Source organism: Xiphophorus hellerii, chromosome 11, assembly GCF_003331165.1.
Source record: "Xiphophorus hellerii strain 12219 chromosome 11, Xiphophorus_hellerii-4.1, whole genome shotgun sequence".
NCBI classification, from domain to species: Eukaryota; Metazoa; Chordata; class Actinopteri; order Cyprinodontiformes; family Poeciliidae; genus Xiphophorus; species Xiphophorus hellerii.
In genome coordinates this window covers 1,120,564-1,138,605 of record NC_045682.1, presented here as the reverse complement: position 1 = coordinate 1,138,605, position 18,042 = coordinate 1,120,564, and the positions used below count along the sequence as shown (strand labels likewise).

Genomic DNA, 18,042 nt, shown 5'->3' with positions numbered 1-18,042 from the left:
ATCTGTTGGGTGGTGACAAGAGTGGTTTCTGGATTGCTTTGGATACTAAAGCAATTGATCTGTGAACAACAGACCTGATGCTCGACCTCCTGCAGCAGAGATTCCAGCAGCTCCGTCTCCTGGGTCAAAGATGTCTTCTGGCCTGTTGGGGAGGACAAGGCATTTCTATTTGCAGTTTGCTGAATGCGAGCCCTGATGGAGGACTGCAGATTTTGTGTGTGGGTGCTGCTGAGAGCAGGCATCCACTTGCTCCTGATAAATATTTCAAATGTGTATTAGTCATATCTAAAGGCCGCTCTGCTGTTTTCAGTAACAAATAGAAATTTTTTGTTGAAGAGAAGAAAAAAAAAACACCTCAGGCCACATTTTAGTACAATGACAACAATAAGATCTTTTCAGATGGGAAAAGCAAAACAAAAGGGCTTCAAGGTGACTGTTGTAAGAATCACTGGTTCAATCCTAGGGTTTTACACGTTAGGACATCATATAGAAATGCAACACATTTCCCCATATCAATATTAAGCAAAGATCAAGCCAAAATAAAAAGAAGGAGCTGGGTGTTTCCATTGAGACAGCCTTAATGCAATCTTCCACACACCAGTGAGAAAGATTATTCACAAATCAGAAATCTTTAAGACACCTGACAATTTTCCCCAAAAGTGATCATCTCAGGACTTTCAAAGTGTGCAAAACTCAGAGAAAAACTCTTCAAGCCTCCATCAGCAAGTTTAACTGCTAAAGAGCATTTTTCCAATTTTCTGCTGCTTCCAGATCAGTTTTCGGTGTCCTACCCATGAGAGTGATGAGTTTGTTCTTCAGCTGGTTGTCCAGACGAGCGATCATCATTTCCACCGCATTCCGGATCTCCCTCACCCTCTCGTCCTTCGCTCCCCTCACAGCCTCCACGTTTCTCTCCTGAGCAAGAAAACATGAATCAGTGTGTGCCTCCTAGAGGACACTTGTGGTAAAACATGCTGGATAAAACTTAAAAACATTATGTGCACTAATTGTAAATTAGTGGCAGACAAATGACCACAACTGCAGCTGGCTGAAGTTAACAATCTCTGCAGCTTTTTTATGATGCAAGACAAGTCAGGAATTGATATAGTGATCTGGACTTACACAAAAAAATCTAAAAGGAGGTTTTTACAGACCTTTTGTAAAAAAAGTAAGTCTGTAATTTTTCTGGCATAATTTGAGAGCACACATTTTCAGTCTGAAAGTAGGTTTTCATGTCTTTTGTTCTCAAAACCTTTAATACTTGTCCTTACATTTTCAGTTTGAAAGCAGGACTTCATGTCTTTCTTCTCAAAACTTGTAATGCTTGTGCTCAAAACTTCTGCTCTCTTTCAAATATTCACTGTGCTCTGTCAAACCGTTCTCCTCACTGCTCAGATCAAATCTCTGCTTGCAAACCTCTCTGCTCCCTTGCAAATCATTTTCTGCTCGTCCTCGGAGCAAAAGAGCACCATCGCAGGGCAACCTCTCAGCCAATAGAATGAAAGTGCTATACTGGGTGTGTTTGTTTTCTACTAGTGGCTGTGTGACTACTCTTGATTGCAGCAACCTGCACCGCCCACTGGAGAAACAACCTGAGCTTTCTGCTCCGTGTTACATTAAATATCCACCAGCATTGTGCTACTAATCGCTGACAGCCTACTGATATACAGTACAGACCAAAAGTTTGGACACACAGTTGTGTCCAAACGTTTGGTCTGTACTGTATATATATATATATACAGTATATATATATATATAAAAATTCCCCCGTAATTTTTCAACATCAATGGGTTATTAATTGTTGCTTATTTCATGTGCTTTCTGAAATGCTCTACTTGCACTCATTTAGCTCACAAATTAAACATGATATTTTGTTTTAAAAACCAGATCGGGCCAAAAACAACATATTTTATGCCTGTTCTTGTGTATTGCTCCACTGTATACGCATCCTGTCTCATTGAACCAAGTTTGTTACCTTAGAGTCCTCTAACATGGGCGGTTTATTTTTCCGTCCAATTTAATGGGAGTGTCATTTTCTATTTACGTAAGTGAAACAAAACTTTGAACTTGTTTCTTTGTGCTGTTTTAGTGGTTCTACCAATCTGGTATCCAAAAACTCTAGCACACATCTAAACACGACTTCTCTTTTACATTTGTATTAAAAGAGGACCACTTTCTCTAAACCAGGGGTCTCAAACTCCAGTCCTCAAGGGCCGCAGTCCTGCAACTTTTAGATGTGCCTCTGCTGCACCACACCTGAATAGAATAATTAGGTCATTAGCAAGGCTGGGAGAACTGATCTACACAAGGAGGAGGTAATTAAGCCATTTCATTCCAGCGTTTTGTACCTGGACCTTTGCAGACCTACATCTAAAAACTGTAGGTCTGCGGCCCTCGAGGCCTGGAGTTTGAGACCCCTGCTCTAAACCTTGAGACACTTTTTTAAGAGGAAAGACACATAGCTGCTTTGTGACTTTAATTTAAATTGCACAAGTTTTTCAACTCTGGTATTTTTTTTTATTCTGTAAGAAACAATTTAATCATTTTTTAAAAATCTATTTAGATCCATTTACACACAGTCTAAATGTGTCAGCATCATAATAAAAGCTGCAAGTTGTTCTTCAAAATAACTGTTGTTACTGTTTTATCACAAAATACAGCACAGTAAAAATTTAAGATTTAACTAATGTAGACACAAAGTGACGAACTCAAGGTGAAAAAGAGAGCAAATACTTTTAGGATGATATATGTAATTATATATATATATATATATATATATATATATACAGTACAGACCAAAAGTTTGGACACACCTTTCTAATTCAATGGGTTTTCTTTATTTTCATGACTATTTATAAGGCAAGAAATCCCACTTATTAACCTGACAGGGCACACCTATGAAGTGAAAACCATTTCAGGTGACTACCTCTTGAAGCTCATCGAGAAAATGCAGAGTGTGTGCAAAGCAGTAATCACAGCCAAAGGTTGCTACTTTGAAGAAACTAGAATATAAGGGGTATTTTCAGTTGTTTTACACTTTTTTGTTTAGTGCATATTTCCACATGTGTTATTCACAGTTTTGATGCCTTCAGTGTGAATCTACAATGTCAATAGTCATGAAAATAAAGGAAACTCATTGAATTAAAAGGTGTGTCCAAACTTTTGGTCTGTACTGTATATATATATATATATATATATAGCTTGTCCAGAAAAAAGGTGAAGAAGTAAAGAGTCCTCACCACTTCCTGCACCAAACTAATGAGCTCCATGAGGCGACGGCGCAGTTTTCCCACTTCCTCCTTCACCTTGGTGACGTGCTGTTCATAAATCTCCACCAAAGGCTTGAAGGTGTGGCCGCCGTGCTGCAGACAACAAAGAGATCTATCCTTCAGGTGCTTCAACCTCTAGAAATATTTTCTGATTAATTCAAAATGTGACTGGAATAATTCTCTGATTATTGTTATACTTATAGTTTCTGCTTGGTATTTATTCCCATTTGTTGACTTTTTTTTTTTTAGATAAAATTGATTTTATAGAGAAAGTTGACTGAGTAATGAAGTAGTATCTGTGCATATGATTCTTCTGATTTATTTATAACTTTGAATCCAGTCTGTAACATAAAAAAACATAAAAACAAAAGCTCTAAACATTACCATTCCTCCCCAGAGGGCACACTGGTGGCAGATGCATTTCTTACAGGTCCAGCAGAAAACACTCAACTTCTCATGGTGGTTTTCACATCTGCTCAGTGATGATGAAAAGAGAAACAATTGTTATGTTTTTAATATTTGTGTTTTGTTTTCAAATAATTGGTAGGGTTTACCAACTGTTCTCTAATATATTGTAGCTTAAAACTGTTATAGATGACCTATTATGCTGCTTTGAAGAGGTAAGACTATACAAAACATGCTTATTACGTTTTGCACAAAATCATTCTCAGATAATGAGACTTTTGTCTGGTCGGTTCTGCATATTTTGAGCTCCTTTCAGAATGAGCTACTTAAGGACTTTTTAAAATCTAAAAAAGCTCTGCTGCTGGCCACGCCCTTGCGCCGACTCATTTTCAAATTCTACAACTTTAATCTCTGAAAAGTAAAATCTCCGGCATAACCAACATAAGGTGATTTCTGGATGGCAAGTCAACAACAAAACACTTCTCTTTTCCAGCAGTCTTAGAGTAGATACAGCATTAAAATCATTATAGTCGAATGTGACTTAACAATTGGAAGGTTTTTGAAACGACTCATTTTTATGACACCAAAAATCTTTAACTTACTGTCAAAGATAAGTAGAAAAAAAACATCTGGGTGTTTTTTGGGCTGCTTCTAGAAACCTCAAAAGGAAGTATAAAACATCCAAAAAGTAAATTTTTCATAATATGTCCACTTTAAAAAACTGTCACAGGGTTAAATTATAAAACAAGAAAAAGTGAACAGGTTTTAGGAGACACTCACTTGTCTTTGTCGTTGTCCTCATGTTTGGTGAGGCTGCAGAGCTGCAGGGTGTCCAGCTGCTGAGTGACCTCCTCAGCCCAGCGACAGTTCACCAGTTCCCTCAGCTGCAGTGGAGCTCTGTTTGAACAACAAGCAGGTAAAATTATAACTGATCCACAACTGACACATCTGACAAAATATAACATTAACCTTGTGTAAATTATGCAGGTTGCTGCCTTCAAAGCTTTCAACACAAGGTAAGATTTTTGTACAACTTGAAATTTCTTTTAATAAAAATACTAAGGCAGTATCTTAAGCTGGAAATGCAGTACTTCGTTCAGACAAATATAGCTGAAAGTGAAGATCTGTGTGGATATAAGAAGATGTAAAGGTTCTCACCGACAATGTGGACATTGGGCTCTCTGCTCAGTCAGCCATCGCTGTCAAGCAAGAGATTCCAGCTCAAGTACAACCAACACAAGAATACAACACAGGATTTACAGGAACATATGAAGGTTAGCCTAAGACCCCTACAAACACAAAAACAATCTGACAAAATCTGATTTAACAAAATCGCTGTTCTGGAATATTTAATATAAGGCTTTAGACATGGAACCTGCAAGAACTGGATGGATGGTTGGATGAATGAATGGGTGGATAACTTTATGGATAGATGGAATGTTGGATGGATGGATGTTTAAGATAACACCAAAGGGAAAAATAATAAAAATTCAAATATCTTTCAACACTTTATTTTTTATTCCTATATTTATTCTTCTTATAAAAATCTAGTTTTGTGCAGACTTCTCTAGACTGTGGAGGAAACCTATAAATTATTTTCTGAGACCTCATCCATGTTCTTCTCTGGTCTATAATAAAGATTGTTCTTAAAAGCAAAGATTAAAGAACTGTGCTTGCAGAGAAAACAGGCCAGTTCCGGTTTGTTGATCACACCCACCCGAATGCAGCTGAAGCAGCAGAGTTTGGAGCAGTGGGGGCAGAGGCGTGCATCCCTCAGTTTCTCCATGCAGATGAAGCAGCGAAACACCTCAGCAATGCTCTGCAAAAAGACAAGAGGACAGTTCAACCCAAACTCCCCACATGGCTGAACAAACACCACTGAGACATGAGTCAAACTTCCTACCCATGTTGTATGGTTAAATAAGTACTACTGTAGTTCGTGTGTACTCACCTCAACACTTTGTTCATCCATTTCAGCCAGTTTGAAGTTGTCAGGTTCAGTAACTTAAAAAAGTTGTTTGAAATAAAGTAAACATGCAGCACCTGCAGATAAGATAATATTGGATTTTTATGAATGATTACAGCAACCAAGATCAACATAATTTTTTTCCCCCAAGAAGAATTTGAAACAGGTGAAGAACTGAGATTAGATGAGTTCTAGGTGTAACATATTTACAGAAAAAAAGTTTGTTTTTTATCTTAAATGCAATATTTAAGATACTGTATACTGTATATATTTTAGCACACATTTGGCTTACTTACTGCTCTAACCGTGTTGTTCTTCCAGGAAATGGCCTTTTTTGAGTTTGTATACCCCAGTTGATGATTAATTGATTACTAAATTAGTTGACAATTATTTAAATAATCGATTAATCACACTTAATTGTTTCAGCCCTTAAACTCCTTCAATGAGCCACACTCTTCTATCAATCAACACATCATGTAAACCCTCTGAACAGTTTTTAGTGTCACCTAACAGCTTGCCAATCTAATACAGAAACACAGGAAAATCACATTCACACCTAAAGGCAATTTTTTTTAACAGTAATTAACCTAACAGTCATGTTTTTGTACTATAGGAAGAAACTGGAGTACCTGGAGACAACCATGTTGGAGAAAATGTTGACTCCATGCAGAAAGACCCCAGGACAACAGGGCTAGTAGCCGTGCCAATGTAGTCCATGTATACTCTGAACTCAACTTTAACAACATTCCCAACATACATCTGTTTGACCCCGAAGTGTCAACTGATGGTGGATCAGTGACAAATGTGATGATGGCCTCAAGCTCTTCATGTGCAAAAGAAAATCCCTCACAACACTTAAGAAAAGTAAAACAATTCAAACTACTTCAAATAGTAACACTGTTGAAGAACTAAGTACATCAATTGCTGTTTTCCCATGACTTGGGAACGAAAGTAGCATTCAAGACTCCGAGGTTTTTATCCATTATTATTATAATTATTGTTATCATTATTAGTAAAATTATTATCATAATTTTAAAATATGGCGCAGATGACAAAATATTAAGTCTACAAAGTACAGTTTTACTTTGGCACAAGCAGTTGTTTTAAACGGATAGCAGACGGATGTTATACATGAATGGGCCCAGTCTCAGAAGACATTAACCTGTCAAAAGAAAAAAGAAAAAAAAATAGAGTTGTCGTTGATCTGAACTGCTCATATATTACTAACCATAAACCCGATAACTGAACCCAAACTGACTGAAAAACAGGGCAGCTTTTTTTCTCCTCCACAGAGAGCAGTGAAGCCATGATGTAGCAGCCTTTAGTGGGAGGCTGTCTCACCTCTTCGGAGACTCCTCCTCGGCTCCGTCCGCTTCACCTGATCAACAAACCGTCACAAATGGCTGAATCATATTACAACATCGCCATCAGTTGCAAAGAACACGTTCAACGAAACAATTTACGTTTAAAAAAAAAAAAAAAAGCTCGGTTAGGTATGTAAGAACGTCATAATACAGCGTTTTATTGAACAGGCCACATTCTGGGCCAAACTGAAGATGTAGCTGTTTGCACTGTCCCCTAGCGATCAGCTTCTTCTGTAGATTTTCACCATAGTCACCACACCTCTACGTTCCATTACCGCCCCCTGTTGTTACAGTGGGTCATTACAGCCTTTGTCGATCAGGCCTAAAGCGCTTACATTCATTAAAAAAAGAATGTGTTCCTATGACTCATTTGTCAGATTAAAGGTACCTTTTGAAAATAAGAACATCCATAACAGAATAAAATATAAATATATTCTTTATTGTCCCTTAGTGGGGGAAATTCAAGTGTACCAGCAGGCCAAATGGAACTATAGATTCACGCAAAGGTAAAAAGACAAAACAAAAAGAGACTCTGCAGTAAGGACAAATTTACAACATAAGAAAAAAGAAATACTACACACGCATTACAAATAGCATTCTCATATAAAAAAAAAAATCTGCAAAGGATTAAGGTAATTTTTAATAATATTTATATTATATCCCAAAATATTTATAACTTTCTATTAAACTCTATATAAATTGTGACTTTTTTTTTTTACTTTACATCAAACATTGCATTCTGTTGCCATTTTTACATTTTCAATGTCTGAAGTGTCCAACCGTTTTATTTGAAAAAAGGGCTGCATGGAAATCAGCGCTGACAAATTTACAGGGATGAGCTGCTCCACGCCATCGCTGACCTATCTCAGTTGGCAGGAATAATACAAACATCACCTTGTTATCCAAAGCACCCTGAAGATGACTCCACTCTGCCCTTTTTTGTATGGATGCACACACATGTGCGCTGTATATTCGCAGTAACCCTATTGTTGTTTTATGCAAACGGTCTGAAGCAGGATAGGACGCACAGAGACACATGCAAATCAGCTTATCAGGCGGCGCAGGCTGCACAGCAGAGATGAACGCTTCTCCACTTAGGAAAATGCTGATGAGCAGCTGTGGGTTTCCAAAACTCTTTATCCCAACACCCTTGTCCTCTTGAATAAACCGAGAAAGACGTGAGAGCAGCTCTAAAACTTCCCATCCTAAGGTAAGTCACTCTTCTTTTATGAATGTTACAAGTGGGGTTTGTGCAGCGGTTTGGAGGGGAGGGCGCATTAGAATAAGCTCGAGATCATTTTCCTGGGTGGCTTGAGTGCTTCATTGTCCTGGTAAAGTTACAATCCTGTAGGAAAATCAGCTATATTTATCATTACAGATATTAAGATGAGCTCAGACCCAGTGGAGCAGTTGGAGGCTCCGGCTGACCAGAAAGGTAAGGAAATTTCACCCTGAACAGAGCTGAATCTAAATAACAACACACAGATGTGAGTCAGGAAAGCTGCTATGTTTGATTTAAAACTGCTGGACTTTCTCCACAAATCACTGTTTACAAAACATTAGGAGTGGATTAAATTTCCTGAACTGTAGGGTCATGTTGTTGTTTTGAGGCATCAAGACATTTTCTTCATAGACGATCTGTGAGTACATGCCTTTTTCTTTTTTATATTTTGCTCTTTTAGGATCTCCTCTGGCGAAATATTTGCACATTTGTTGCTGTATTTAACATGCAAAACCTTGGTTTGTCATAAAAAGCAGAAACCTTTAGGTGTTTTGTATGCAGTCACTTTGGCGGTTGGCTTTTGTTCGAATATGTGCCTCAAGCTATTTTTCTCAGAGACACCGAAAGCCCAGAGGCTGAGGATACCAGCCAGCCCACCACACAGAAAAATCAGGAACAAGCAGTAGAAAAATGTGGAACTTTTATTCAAAACAATGGCTGCATGAGAGAAGTGAATGCCTTTGCTTCATGGAAGTGATAAATGACTCAGTTCTTTGTCCGTTTAGACCTTATAAAATCTCCAGCGGAGTGTCATCCAAGCAAAAAAAAAAACTTTGGAGATAATCCAAAACAAACAAAACCACATAGAGAGTAACTACAGATGGAGGGATTTTCTTTATAGTTTGGGTGAGGGTTCACTAAACGGAAAATGAAACGTTTATCTCAGGTGACTCTCCACCAGCACCTGCTCCCCTGTGGAAAACCGCCTCCTAGAAGTTTTGTTTGCACACTGTGCTAATGAAGGGATCTCAAGTGATCATGTGCAAGTAGTTCTCTCCTGGCAAAATGTGTGTAAACCTATATGTAGAGTGCTGTGAAATGTTTCAGATCATCAAACTACTTCAACCTCAGATAAAAAAAGAGGATAAAAACAGTGTCTTCAGTTGGAGGCTTCTTCAAATAAGCTGTAATACAGACTACTACAGGAGAATCTTCAAGAAGTTTGATTTGATATGAATTACAGCAACATTTGTTTTCTCTTTGGGATCAATAAAGTGGTTTTGAATTTGAAAAGTAACCAAAGTAAATACAAAATGCTTTTTTCATACTTTGATTTCATATACTGTATATACTGTAGAACACAAGCCAGTAAACACATTTCTGTAAATGACTTTTTACATGAGCTCCTGAGCTCACCAAGTACACATCACTTGTAATTACACATTATTGCCAAGCTTGTTCATTTCAGAAAAGGTTCTTTTTAACATTTAAAATTCATAAACTGAAGCTTATGTGCTGTAGTCGAAGCCTCACTACAGAAAGTTTTCATCTTTTAGGTGGAGTTGTATTTCAGATAAAAATATATATATAAGCTAAACAAACTATGTGGAAAAAGTAATGCAGAATTGTTGCAATTCAGCTGCATTGAAGGGCTTGAGAGCATGAATTAACTTTTCATGGTCATACAGTAATATCTGTCAGAGTCAAGCCTGATCTTTAACTAGGCTACTCCAAAATCAGCATATTTTTAAGTCATTCAGGTGTGGACTTGTTGGTTTGCTTTGGATCATTGCGCTCCTTCCTAACACAAGTGTCATGAAATGTGTTTGTTGGTGGTGAGGATAGACACGGAGGACCCTGGCTGAAGTGAGAAAATTATGATTTTAATGATGAAGTGTACAGAAATCCAGGCAGCACAGGTGAGCAATGAGGCAAGGGACTCAGACACTGGCAGCAATTGTAAAACGACACAACACAGGAACGATATATAGGGACAAGTGACAATAGACAAGAATCTGGCAGGGAACAAGAGACACAGGTGGATTTAAATACACAGAGGGCAATAGAAAAAAACGAGGGACAGCTGGAAACAATCAAGGGGTAGACCAGACAACACAAGACTCAATTTACTGAAAAAACACATACAAAATCCAAATCCTCACAAGTTTAAGGTCACAAACTAGTTGTGTTTCCTACTGGTTTCGACAGGAAAGTACAGTAATGAGAGAGAGGGAAAACATGCAGCAAAGGTCACCAGGCCAGGAATCGAGCCTACAACAGCCGTGTCAAGGATTAAGGCCTCCTTATGTGGGCTGTGCTTAAACCCTATGCCACCACAGCACATCTGTGTTTCCATTGACCACAAAATTACACAAATTGAAATAACAATCAACAAGATTATTTTGGAAAAACAAGTTTTTTGATCAATAGTTTTTGCTCTAAAATGAGGTGGTTTTTCAGCAGTATCAAAATTTCTGTATTTCGCAAAACTGCAACAGAGAAACTTTTTTCACATCACGCCAGTTTGTAAACAGCAGTAGAGTGCAGCTGACTCTACCAGAGCTCTCACAGCATTGCAAAGTTCATAAAAAGTTGCATGTTATTCAAATATGTTGAATCCAAGTTTAAAGTGAAAGTTGTGTTTGTGAAATGCAAAAACAGTTAGATCTGCAGGACAACTTTGCTGTAGGACCAAATGTAAATGCTGTAAAACTCAACTTCACCTTTATTATGAAATTTACAAAGGAAATGTGTAGCTATCACTAAACTTTAAAACATGTTTATGATTTTTGTGGCGATCATAAACAAAAACATTAACAATGCTCAAGCTTTATTTGCAACAGCTGACAGGCTTACAAACCCTCCTGTGACTGTACCACCTGAACTGTAATCTAATGCAGCCTGCAATGGATTTGCCAACTTTTTTGCCAAGAAACTTCAAAAGATAAGAGGATTAATCTAAACATCCACTCTAAGTTCAGTACCAATGCTGTACCCAAACATAAAAAATGCAAAAAACATGACTCAATTTCAACTACTTAGCTATAAAAGCATAGAAGAAATCATAAATGAATTAAGTTCAAGTTCCTGCTGTCTTGAGATCATACCCACACCTTTCTTTAAAAAAGTCCTGCCTGTCATTGCTAATGATCTGATCTAAATAGTAAACTCATTCCTCTCATCAAGTGTTCTCCCCCAGGCTTTTAAAAACAGCAGTTAGCAAACCACTGATAAAAAAGAACAATCTGGCCAAATCACAACTGCAGAATTACAGGCCAATCTCCATCAGCAAAATTATTGAAAAAGCTGTTTAAACAGTTAAATAGCTTTCTAATGATAAACTGTCAGGAACGGTGCGGTGTAGGTGGTGAGGCAGACGCAGATGACCCAGGTGAGATGAATAATGGTTGTTTTAATGATAAGGAAACGTCAAACACCGTCCAAAACAAGTCCAATAACACAGGCAGCACGACTGAGCAGAAGCCAGAGCTCAACGCCGGTAGCAACTGATAACGACTGGACACATAAAGGACTGAGCGCACATTAGACAAGGACCCGACAAAGACACAGACACACAGGTGACACTAAATACACAGGGGGTAATTAGGGAACGAGAAACTCCTGGGAGTAATCGAGGGGAGAACAGGACAACACGGAGACACAGAAAACTCGAAATAAACACACAGAAAAACACGGAACATGACATAACCAACTGCTTTGACATCTTTCAGTCTGGTTTCCATGCTCAGCACAGTACTGAGACTGCTTTTGTCAGTGTTCAGTGACATCCATATAAACACAGATTGTAGAACCACCACAGTGCTCTGTTGGACCCCAACAAAATCATGACATATTACTGAAACGAGAGAAGTTTTGGGTTGGGCTGTCCGATCAAGTACTCAACTAGTTCAAATCTTACATAAGGAACAGGATTTCTTTGTTCAATAGGTAACTTCTCATGGAAGCAGACATAAGTCACATGTCCCAATTCTAGGACCCCTTTTATTCAATATCTATATGCTCCCACTAGCTCAGGTAATAGTAGGGGAATAAGACTAGCTACTGCAACAGACTGGCGACCTGTCCAGGGTATACCCCACCTCTCGCCAGAAACGTTAGCTGGAGATAGCCACCAGCACCCCTTCTAACCCCACTAGGGACAAGGGTGTACAGAAAATGGATGGATAGATGGATGGACTAGCTACCTTAACTGCGTGGATGAAACACAACTCTATATTACGATGTCACCAGGTGACTCTGAACCCATCCAAGCACTAAACAGATGCTTAGAACAAATCAATATGTGGATATGCCAAAACTTTCTCCAGCTGAACAGAAACAAAACTGAAGTTATTATCTTTGGACCTAAAAGAACGATCTACAGTCACACAGCTTGATTACATTTGGAAACTAGAGACCAAGGCCAAAATTTAGGTGCACTGATGGACTCTGAACCATCAGTCACACATAAAGACAGTTACAAAGCCGACCTGAAGAATATTTCCAGAATTAGAGGTCTAATGTCTCAGTAAGTTTTTGAGAGAAACTCATCCATGCATTTATCTTTAGTCGCATTGATTACTGCAACTGATTACTGCTACTTCACAGGTCTGCCTAAAAAAATCAGACAGCTGCAGCTGACCCAGAATGCTGCTGCTCACGTTCTCACTAAAACCAGGAAGATAGAGCACCTCCCCAGTTCTGAAGTCCCTACACTGGCTCCCTATGGCTCAGAGAATAACAGTCTTAACGATACTGTTATTAGGTTATATGTCACTGAACAGCTTAGCACCACAACACATTATAGATCTGCTTGTGTTGTATCAACCTTACAGACCTCTCAGGTATTCTAGTTCTGCAAAAGCTCTGCATCTGCTGTATTTTTTCTGTGTTTTTATATTACTGAAATGTTCTATACAAATACACTTGATTGGTTGATATATAGCTCTTCTGTCAAATCACAGAATTTCCCACAAAATTCCACATACACAGAAGCTTCCAAGTATAAGGAGCTTGTCACTCCAACGGCTGAATAAGATGCCGACATCTCCTCTAAGGCTGAATTATGAATATATCTCATCTACCTATTTACATCCATTGCTGCCCTGTTTTTTAATAACTTATCGCATGAACAAGCTTATTTAATTGTGATTTTAAATTAGTTTCTTATGGAAACACTGCAATTGTGAAATTGTGTTTTTAGCAAAATATAGACAAAAATTTGCATGCACTTGTATTGGAAACGCAGTTTCTGTTGGCTGATGATGACCACTTTGACCATGGCTGAAATATGAATATATGCACCGCTATGATTTTTAATGACTTGTGCCCTGAATAAATTTATTCACTTGTGATTTAAAAATATAGTCATGAGGAGATTTTAGTATTTTAAAGACCAAAGTGAAAATAATTCATTTATATAACTTAATTACAAAATAACACAATCAAACAAAAGACAAATTTCAATATAAAACTTTTGAAAGTCTAACAAAAACTGCAGGTGTGAGCCTGTCCGGTGAATTTTTGGATTGAAACAAGTTTGTTCTTTATTCGCTGAAGTTACTCATAGTGGGCAGAGTATACAGAAATTTTACTCAAGTAGGAGTAGTAAAATTATGCCTGATGGTATTTCTTTCCTCAAAAAGCAAATTTAAGTGAGTAAATATAAACAGTTACTACCCAACTCTGGATTCACTTCAGCAGTGTTTATGATGCTTTAGTTGAATTTCTGTCTGTTTCCCTAGAAAGTCTGGTTCATTTGGGGAGGAGTGAATGCACAATCACACTCTGATTTGGACCAAAAAAGCAGACTCTGGTCTGCCAAAAACCAAGGTCTTGGTTGAAGTGAATTCTGGTGCGGTTCAAATGCATATGTGAACCCCAACCAGACCAGAGGTTTTCTTATTGATTCTTCAGTGGTTCTTGATGCTGTACTACCACAAGCGAGGGACTTAACAGATTTTTCAAAGGGTTTGAATCATTTGACACAGTGCAGTGTGAAAGTGAACAGCCGAAAATGTTACAAATGTTGCAATTTCTGTCCCCAATCAAACCAAGTCTTCCAGACTATCAGGTGTGAAAACACCCTAATAATATGTTTTTCCAAGTTTTTCACTTGGAGCTACATCATTTTAAACCAGTTTTTCTGAAATTTCCTCAGGTGATCTTTGTTTGATATAAAAAATTTGTTAGATAATTTTAAATAAGTAATGGTGATAACAACGCCAAAACAGTGAAAATCTTAATATCAGCTATTTTATTTTTCATTGTAATTGAGGTCAAGCAGGATGTAAATTTTTTCCTAAAATTCTCATTTATTTGTCCCTTACAAGTTTGATCTTGCTCTGAGAATGACATGCCTGCTGGAGCTTAAACTGGTAACCAGTCCATCAAAAGGTCGTTTGACTGAGGATCCCTCAGGCCAAGAGGGATCACTTTACGCACGGGTGGTAAACTCACTTTACCATCAGTAAAGTGAGTGTGTTTCTGAAATGTGGGAGGAAGTAAAAAAAACCCAGAGAAAACCCACATGGCATGAAAACAGCAAGCAAGAAAGAAAAAGGAAAAAAAAGAAAAAGGTGTCCTGTCACGCGAAGCAACAATGTGTGTCATTCATACTCTAAAACTAGGCAGCAGTGGCTCGCATCCAGAACCACATGCGAGGCTGGTTTATTCAAATAAAATGACCTGCTCGAGTCTAGACAATTATTCTGGAGAATTTTAACGGCGCGTTTTCCCTGAAACACAATAATGGATTGAACCACAGCTGTGCAGTTGTGCTTTGGCGTCATATTCAAAGGAAAAATTCAGAGCTCTTGGGAATAAACCTACAATTAAAACTTAATCACTTCCACCTTAATGCACATCATTTTATAAATATTTCATGTTGCAGAGTCATTGTTCTCATTTCGCTCAGAAATATTAAGACACTTTTGTCCCATTAGTCCAGATTAAGCCCGGTATTGACAATTATGCTTGCTTGGCCAACCAGATCAACCTGAACAATTTTCCAACCACATTTTAATATTTATAGGCTAGGGCTGAAACAATTAATGATATTAATTGTGATTAATAGATTATAGTCATAAACTAATTTAGTATTGGATTAATCATTGACTGGAGTATACAGACTCTAAAAAAGGTAATCTGCTCAAAGAACAACATACGCCAAAATTGTACAATTTTGTACAATTTTGTCTTGTGTTTATTATTAAGTACATTTTGCACTTTAGATTAAAAAAAACACTTTTGTCTGTAAAGATGCGCTATCAAAAACTCCACAAGAGGCCTTTTAGCTTCACCTGGTTAAAATTTTGTAAAAATAAACAAATAATAATAAAAAGATCCAAATTAGAACCTTTTGCTGTCCTATTTTTTGGATTTCAGTTAATCCAAAACAGACTCAAAGACTCAAACACACACTAAGTTCAATGCCGTGTTTGTATCCTATGTCTGACGTCATGTCACAGGTTTCACTATGGATAGATCTTACATGTGCTGTGGTGGTGTAGGGCTGAAGCACAGCTTACAAAGGAGACCAAAGTCCTTGAGGTGTCTGTCGCAGGTTCGATTCCAGCCAGATGACCTTTCATGCATGTCTTCCCCCTCTTAATTATTTAGTTAAACCAACTTAATAAATTAAGTTGGATAAACTACTGTCTTTTTTTCCGTGTACAGGATCTTACCAAAACTAAAATAACATGTTAAAGTTAAACTAAAATTACATTTAAAATAATTAAAATTCTAGCTGTATTTTAAGTACAATGCAGTGATCATGTAATTTCGGATATTTTAGCTTTTTAGTTTGGACCAACTTAAAAGTTTGAGTTGGCTTTTTGTAGAATTTAGTCAAAGAGATTTTAATTATTTATTAGACAAAAATAAATTATTTGACTAAGAGTGACTTAAACTTGTAGTGTTAAACACACTTAATGAATTAAGTTGTAAAAACTTAGTATGTTCATCCAAATCAAATCATTAAGTTTATCCAACTCAGTTTACTAAGTTTGGTGAACATAATAGATTGAGTTGGTCAGAGGCAGGATTCGAAACTAGCATTGAACTCAATTGTTTCAAGGAAAGTCAAAATAAAAAGTTCCTTTATGTTAATTTAAGTTAGTAAGATTTGTAACTTTTAAGTGTATTGAACACAAAAAAGTAAGTTGTCATCACTAAACCAAATTAAGTGAGATTAATATAAATAAGCCAAAATCACTTTTTAGAGTGTAATGTAAAATAACTAACATAATCTAACTGAAAACCTTCAGGAATTAGATTTGACTTTTTTAATAACTTAAGTCAAGTTCCTTTTTTCACTCTAGCAGGTTAGAAAAGTGTTTTTACACCTATGATGCCTAACTTCAATGATTTCCTCTAGTTAGCAAGCTTCAACAGTCACTCTGTTTTTAATCCAAAAACTCATTAAAATTACGTTCTTATGAGCTAATAGTGCACACTTTACTTGGAAGATTTTCATGGCCTAGAAATACAATAAGCCAGAATCAGAAGCATGAATTGGCTTATTGTGAAGAAAGATAAAATAGTAAGTGGATGTAAGAAGTAATAACTGAAGAGTTAAAAATTAAGATGTAAATGGACCTAATTTAGATATTAGCACTGAAAATCTGGACATTTTTTAGAATTTTTAAGCCATATCAGTGAGATTACTAATCAGGAACTGACAAAAGAAAGAGGATATATGAAGCAATAAATTACCAAATTTGCATACTTTAAATATAATTTAAGACCTAGCTTGGAGCATTTTACTGGCAGAGCAGAATTATTCCTGAAAGATGGATTTATAGTTTTTATAGTTGATCCCTTGAACAGGGAGCTGGCACCGCTGTGTGTTGGCCAGTGCACTGTTTGATCTCTGAAGTTTACCTCGGCAGGGATGCTTTCACTCTAACTGGACACAGGCTGACCTGTATGGACATTTATATCAACCCCCTGTGAGGACTCATGATTCTTTGAAGAATTCATAAAGGTATGAGTCAAGTTTAAAAGCCACAGTGTTAGCTGTGTTTAGTTCAATTTGAAGCGCATATTTAACCCATGGTCGCACTTTTAGAGGAGGGCGGTGAGCGTGCTGTGAGAATGATATATTTTTGTGAACAAAGTAAGGCTGTTGTAAACAAATATTTTAGTAATCGAGAATTCTATTGATTATTCTTACCATCAATCAAGTAACTGGATAAAAAGATTTTGATCAAATAAAATATTGGTAAATGTAACATAATAGCACTGTTACTATCCGATATCAACATCAGTCCACTTTTTCAGACTTGAGCATTCCGAACAATTCCTTTAGAAAATTAACCTGTAACAATAATGGCTCACTTTCTAAGTTAACTTGAAGAAAAGTTATATAAAAATCGAAAATTATACTCAATTTAATAATAAAGAGGCAGGCTCACAAATACGCCTATGAAAAATATACTCCAGCTTTTAGTTTGTTTTCATCTGCACTCAATTTAATAGTTGAACTCTCACCTTGCCCAGCTATTTATAGCTTTTGTGTCCATGTTAGCAATGGGATTTGACATCTTTGTTCGTCACACTCTGAAACACATCTACCAGCTATGTATCGCCACAATGTGCTCCGCCACCCATTTCTTGGTACATTTATTTTCCGGTTCGTCCGTAAAAATAAAACATCAAATACAGCGCAGCAGGCCGCAGTGCTCAATCTATCCGCTCACCTGTATAAATACATCGGCTGTGCTCTTCCCCGCAGTTCGCTCTGAACCAGCCAGTAGGAAGCAGGAGAAAGACTGCCATACTCAACTTTTTAAGGATGCTTATTGGTCCGTCCCC

The 18,042-nt window shown here is 37.3% G+C and overlaps 2 protein-coding genes across 4 annotated transcripts in view; one reads left to right on the top strand and one right to left on the bottom strand.

Annotated features, from left to right (window-relative positions):
- Positions 1–7,238, bottom strand: part of trim37 (tripartite motif containing 37) — a 46,931-nt gene extending 39,693 nt beyond the window's left edge. For 2 of the 3 annotated variants that reach the window (XR_004340979.1, XM_032576358.1), the window contains exons 1-9: positions 6,982–7,238; positions 5,626–5,717; positions 5,392–5,493; positions 4,833–4,873; positions 4,455–4,571; positions 3,654–3,741; positions 3,240–3,362; positions 792–915; positions 75–142 (exon numbers count right to left, since the gene is read on the bottom strand). Coding sequence is in view for 2 of the 3 variants with exons in the window: in XM_032576358.1 (XP_032432249.1) it covers positions 75–142; positions 792–915; positions 3,240–3,362; positions 3,654–3,741; positions 4,455–4,571; positions 4,833–4,873; positions 5,392–5,493; positions 5,626–5,646 (684 nt within the window). In the remaining variant the exon portion in view is untranslated. Of the gene's footprint in view, positions 1–74; positions 143–791; positions 916–3,239; positions 3,363–3,653; positions 3,742–4,454; positions 4,572–4,832; positions 4,874–5,391; positions 5,494–5,625; positions 5,718–6,269; positions 6,290–6,981 lie in introns of those variants that run through there. The other variant, XM_032576359.1, reaches the window with a different exon arrangement.
- Positions 7,239–8,037: 799 nt separating this feature from the next.
- The window catches only part of pou2f3 (POU class 2 homeobox 3), a 55,734-nt gene continuing 45,729 nt past the window's right edge, over positions 8,038–18,042 (top strand). Inside the window, exons 1-2 of the mRNA XM_032576852.1 lie at positions 8,038–8,214; positions 8,383–8,439. Of these exons, the coding sequence (XP_032432743.1) occupies positions 8,391–8,439 (49 nt within the window). The 5' untranslated portion in view covers positions 8,038–8,214; positions 8,383–8,390. The remainder of the gene's footprint in view (positions 8,215–8,382; positions 8,440–18,042) is intronic.